We start from the raw sequence: 6,000 nt of genomic DNA, 5'->3' as shown, positions 1-6,000 counted from the left end.
GAAATAGTTGCTCTGCTGAGAAGGCATCCTGCACCAGCACTTATAAAAATCTGGGGTTTCCATTGCTAATGCCTCCTGCCCCCATGCTTGCGGAAGCTACTGCCTTCTATTTTGTCAGTTAACAAGCATTTGTTGAGCATTTGAGATGAGCCAAACTCTGTCCTAGGCCTGGGAAAATCAAGGAGTGAGTAAGCTGTGGTGTTTACTCTCTGCAAGTATATCATCTGGAGATGGAGGGTAGTAGGTAAACAGAGAAATGCAGTATAGGGAATCTACCCTTTATTACATTGAGTTTGGGAGCGTTTTCACCAGGACTAGGATTAGGGTGAGATGAGTGAGGAAGAGACATGTAAGTGTAAGGTAGGGTCCTGTCCTTACTTAAAGTATTGATATTCTGTTCATTATAGACCAGTTTGCATTGATTATTCTTCTTTAAAATATTGCATAAAGATACTGTTTATCTTGATTACTGAGTTTTTGGTGTCCCTATAAATTTTGCTCCCAAGGTGAAGACCTCACTGGCCTCATCCTAGTTCTGGTCTGCAGCTCAAACCAAACCTTACTTAGCATTCAACTGAATGCCAACCATCAGGTAACACAAGACAGGCGTGTCAGAGCTGTACCACTGTATTCTTTGGAATTTGGGGTATAACAAAACTGGCCTTGCCACTCATTTGCTGTGTTACCCCAGGCAAGCAGGTTTTCTTCACTCAGTTTCTCATCTGCTGATGCTAATCTGAGAAATGCTAACCTGAGAGAATGATCTTTTCTATGATGACAGGAATCTATTCCTTTGACAAATATTTATGGAATACCTACTGTGTGTTGACACCATCATTGATTCTAGCAGTGAACCAGACAAGATTAGGTGAGGGCAAAGAAATAAGTAAAAAGATCATTTCTACCTATGCTTCATGTGGTGTGCGTGTGTGCATGTGAGAGATGCTGCAACAAAGGGTCAGGAAATTTCTCTCAGGGGAGGTGATATTTGAGCTGAAACATCAATGATAAGTGGATACCATGGCTTGTACCTCTCAGACTTGCAACCTTTTTACCTTTTTTCCCCCTGACAGCTAATCTTTAATGAGCCCTTTCTTCCTTTGTGCTTGTTATAACATGTACAACAACTATACATATCCCAACTCATCTTCATCAATGCTGTGAGATAAGGACCCTTGTTATATCTGCTTTTATTGATAAGGACACAGATGGACAAAGAGTTCAGTTAATTTGGGAAGATTACTAGCTAACGAGTAGTGGGAAGAGTGGGCAGGTAACCACAGGCCGTCAATGCTTACATTCGTTCAATCATTGAAAAGTCACTTAATGAGCATCTAGTACAGTCCAAGCACCTTACACTTGGGAGTATATTTCATCCTTCCCCTCCTCCACATCTACCAGTACTTAGTGAATACTAAACAGATTGCATGCGAGGTACAAACTTTTAAAACAGTCTCTTTGAGGGGTGATGGGATTGCTCTATATCTTGATTGTGGTGGTGGTGGTTACAGATCTGTATGAACTTTCCAACATTGGCAGAATTGTTCATTAAAAAGGGTAAATTTTACTGGCTGTGAATTATACCTTAACTTAAAAATACTTAACCTGCATCCCTCCACCCCCAGCTACAGCAGCAGGGGGCCTTGAAGTGGTAGAGTACCCTAACTTCTGAGACAGGGTGAGGGGCGAGCCTTTGGGGGTGGGGCGGACCCTTGTGTGGGCCGGAGTTGGCCCCTGCGGGGAGGCAGGGACTAGGAGAAAGTAGGCACGGGGGTGCGGGAAGCAATAGGAAGGCCCGGTGGACCGCAGGGCGAAGCCGCAGTGGGCGGGGGGGATGCCGGGAGAGGAGGAGGGACCTGCGGACGGGAGAGCGGGAGGCACTGGGAGGGGAGGGGGAGGCGTGCGCTCCGGAGCGGAGCGAGCCGGGGACTGCGAGGCGGAGACTGCTAGGCCCCCTGCCGCTGAGGGTGCCCGCCCGGGCTACCAGCCCTCCCAGCCGCAGGGCGGACAGACCGACAGACCGCGCTGCTTGCAGCAGGCGTCTGGCCATGTTCAGCCGGAGCTCCCGGAAAAGACTCTCCAGCCGCTCGGTGAGTGTCCCCCACCAGAGCCAAGCAGATCTCCGGGTGCCCCTGGGCCGCTGCGAGCGCCCCTGCCGGGTGTCCCTGTGCCGGGCGGCTGCGCACCTGTGGCCCCAGGTAAGCCGGCCGGCTGGAGGGCTGGAGGGCTGGAGGGCGGGGGTGCGCCTGGAGCGCTGGCGAGGCCTCCAAGGTGAAAAAGGGGTTAAATCCGGATCCCCAGCCGGGGCAAGAGCAGACCAGGAGCTGTGGCCCGCAGTGTCACAGTTTGGGGGCTCCCCTAAAAGCCCCCTCCCTCTCCTCTTCCTTTAAGGCAGATCGTTATCCCACCACTAAAGCACCAGTGTCCCGCTTTTTGGAGCTCTAGCCGCGGACTTGACTTTGAGTCTGTCTTTTGGGGTGTCTTTTGCTGCCCCATTCTCGGGAGCACCAGCCTGGTCTGCGAGCCGCATGCTATGGTTGCTTCTCAGGGACTCTGGGGAACGGTCTTGCTTTTGTTTCTTAGAAACCCGTGACCAAGGTGTCTCAGGGAGACAAAGCCCCAGTCATGGCCATTTCTTGGTGGCTTGGTGCCCTCACCAGAGGGAGCCTGCCTGGGTCGGAACACCCTCATCTAGGAGACCTCTCCTGAGGAACCAGCAGCACCCTGCTCCAGCTCCCCCACCTCTAAGAGGATCATTGGAGTCAATTACACGAGGTGGGGTGGGAAGAGTAGGGTGTCCTGCCTGGGACAGCGTGGGGCTTTGGAGGGAGCCTCTGTGGTGGAAACATGTTGTGTTGTCTTTTTGTTTTGAAGTTGACTGGACTGGGGCGGATAGAGAGAGGCCAGCCATGTACTGCCTGTGGTGACCAGTGCCCTGGGTTTGCCTTGCATAAATGGAGGTAGGATGCCTTAAATCTGATTTCTAAAGACAAAACACTTGGGGGTGGGGATATATATCTGTGTACGTGTATGTGCAAAAAATGTATGTACACACGTCTATTTTTTTCCTTTTGTAAATCTCACTTGTAAGCCACATGGAAAGAATGCAAAAGCTATTGCTTTCAGAGTGAGACTACATCTGCTACAAATATTGAAGGTGGAAGTGGTGGCCAGACACCGGGGGATGCAGGGGAGCATTTCCTTGATGGGGAATGTTGGGCTCCTTGAACCCACACTCTCTGTATATCTAAGTCGCTCAGCCCTGAACAATTCAACTTGGCATGGAATTGTTTCCAAGAGCCACAGTGCAGTGTATGTAGGACTCTCTGGACTGGCTGGTGTTTTCCAATTGTGTTTTTAATTCAGCCCCTGTAACTCTGGGTCCCAACCGCAAATCCACCACTGCCCGTCTGTGCTGTGTCAACTCTCTTCGGTGGCCAGATGTTTTTTATTAATGTGCCGTGAATGTTGACTTCCAGGCAGCCCCAGCCTGGATTGGAATGATTATGTTTGGGAGACAAGGGATCTCGATGCCCTCCCAATGCTTCTGGCTTCTGGGGCTCTGGTTGGGAAAAGTTGGGGTGCAGGTTTGCTGGTTCAGTTTGACTATATTAAGAGAAGAGGCAGATCCTTTTTGGCAACTTCACAAAAAGGAAAAACCAGTGACAGAAGAAAATTTTCCAACATTATAACCCATTCTCTCTTTGATTATTGCATCTTTCCCCACTGCTCTATGCCCCTTTGAAGAGGGCTGTTTCTGGACACTAGGGAGAAAAAGCCTGCTTTGATCTTTTTCTCTCCTTTTGTGCATGCTTCTCTACTTTTCTCCCAGTTGGTAATGTGTGCTGGGCACCAGTTATAAGGAAACTCCCAGCTTGCTCCTTCAGAAATGAAATGCTTTTGTTCCTGCCTCAGATGGGTCTGGCAGCCTCTTTGCCTTTGTTTCAGGGCACTGAGCACAGCCCTATGGCTCCTGAGCATTTAATAACTTGTGTGTCAGAGACAAGGCCAGGCGACCTTATAAATATGTAATGGGCAGACTTAGGCAGCCATCAGCCATGCCAATGTTGTGGCCCAAACAGATGTGTTCTGAGCTGTGCTTTGTGTGTCCCAACTGTGAAAGTGGGTGATACATGGGAATAGGTGTAGAAGTTCTATTTTGTCAATCCAATACAGGATCCAGTACTGTTGATTGTGTCCTCTCCAATCCATCTTGTGCATGAATGGTGGCAGGGGTAGGCAGAATGATGAACAGGGCAGTGTTTTTCAGCTTCTCCCAATTCTGCAGCATTGGGGTCAACTTCTGACTTTAGAGGCCTGGGGAGTATCTGGCTCCTCTCCTTTGGTCTGTGACCTCTGACTTCCAGTAAGTCACTTACTCTCCCTAGTTCTCAGTTTCCCTAACCATTAAGTGGGAACAATACTTACCTCACAGTGTGACTGTCCAAATTAAATGACATATTGAGAACACATTATTTGCCCAGTACCAGGGACACAGTGAATATAAGTGCCTTTGGATCATCATTTTTAGCTTCCCGTCAGCCACTGCTCAGAAGAAAAGCTAGCTAGCTTTCTGAGGCTGCTGGGCATCCAGGTCACTTAGACTTTTAGGACCACAGCTTCTCAGAGAACCTGAAGCCATTTTAACGCAGCTGACTTTGTGATGGGAGAACAAGTGTTTCATTTTCAGCCCATTATGGAGCCTTTCTTTGGGAAAGAGACCCTTTCATTAGTCTGAGATAGGTTTTCATGTGAAGCAGTTTCCTCACAGCCGAAAGGCTTCACTTTTGCTCCATGAATGGGGTTTTTATGGCATTTCCACCCATTGCTGGAGAGGAAGCAACTCCTTGCTTTTGCCCCCTCCTTTTCCCCAATAGGCATACTTTGTGGTGACCTTTTGGAGAAGAGGGTCACAGTACAATATTCCTATTGGCAGTCGGAAATCCACAGTATACTCATTTCCTACTCTTCTGACTGGAGAGACAGTTGTGTCCTGAGGGAGGAAAATGCTGGCCTGCTGGGCTGACCCATGGAGAGCAAACTTCCCTTACCCAACTGTACCAAGCACCTTAAGTATTAACACTCAGCTAGCCTGTCTGCTTCCACAGTGTTCTCCCTGAAGTCATTGTCTGCACAGCAGGCATCTCCTCAGAGCAGATCAGAATTGTGTCAAGGCCTCAGGCACAAAAGCACTGAAGTTCTAGGGAGGAAACGCCTGTAAACAAACTTTGCTCCCCCCTCTGGTATGGAGGAGAGAGCAAAGGCTTTGAAGTTTAGACAAGTGGGGATAGTGTATTGCTCTGGCCTTGATGAGTTGTGTGATTTAGGCTCCCTGAGTTTCATTTTCTTCAGCTGTCAGACTGGGATCTCTCTACTGAACAAATATTTGAGTACCTGCTGTGTGCCAGGCACTCTGTTGGTGCTGGGGATATAGCAAAGAACAAAACAGACAGGATTCCTGCTCTTATTCAACAAAAAATTACATTTTAGATAAGGTGGTCAGGAAAGGACTCTCTGAGGAGGTGACATTTCAGCAGAGACCTGAATGAGGCCCGAAAGGAGGCTCCTGCTGATTTAAACCCCGGGAAGGAACCATCAGCACCACCGTGTCATGGAGGTTTGTTAGAAATGCAAACCCTCAGGCCCTGCCATAGACTTACTGAACCTGAGCCCAGCTTTGCCAAGACCCCCAGCTGATTTGTGTGTGAGTGTGTGCGTGTGTGTGTGTGTGTGTGTGTGTGTGTGAGAGAGAGAGAGAGAGAGAGAGAGAGAGAGAGAGAGACTGAGAGCCTGATGTAGGAACCCAAGCACTGTGCATGCCAGAGTGCTCTCCACACTTTGGGGCTCCCTCTGGGTGAAGAAAGATGCCTAAAGTCCTGTAGAAGTCTGTTTTATTTGTGGGGATTTTTTATACTCTCCCCATCTGTGTTGTCACCCCCACCTTTTGGTGGCAAATGTGAGGATTTTTTTTTTTTTAGGATTTCTAAAAAACCCAGGATT

At 48.8% G+C, this 6,000-nt stretch overlaps 1 protein-coding gene across 1 annotated transcript in view; it reads left to right on the top strand.

The window, feature by feature from the left end:
• Window positions 1–1,989: 1,989 nt before the first annotated feature.
• Window positions 1,990–6,000, top strand: part of PRICKLE2 (prickle planar cell polarity protein 2) — a 347,805-nt gene continuing 343,794 nt past the window's right edge. The window contains exons 1-2 of the mRNA XM_045832341.1: window positions 1,990–2,090; window positions 2,875–2,960. Coding sequence (XP_045688297.1) covers window positions 2,049–2,090; window positions 2,875–2,960 — 128 coding nt within the window. The 5' untranslated portion in view covers window positions 1,990–2,048. The remainder of the gene's footprint in view (window positions 2,091–2,874; window positions 2,961–6,000) is intronic.

Source organism: Phyllostomus hastatus, unplaced genomic scaffold (genome assembly GCF_019186645.2).
Source record: "Phyllostomus hastatus isolate PE091 unplaced genomic scaffold, TTU_PhHast_1.1 phas_contig_16, whole genome shotgun sequence".
Taxonomy (NCBI): domain Eukaryota; kingdom Metazoa; phylum Chordata; class Mammalia; order Chiroptera; family Phyllostomidae; genus Phyllostomus; species Phyllostomus hastatus.
This window is presented reverse-complemented; position numbering and strand designations above follow the sequence as displayed.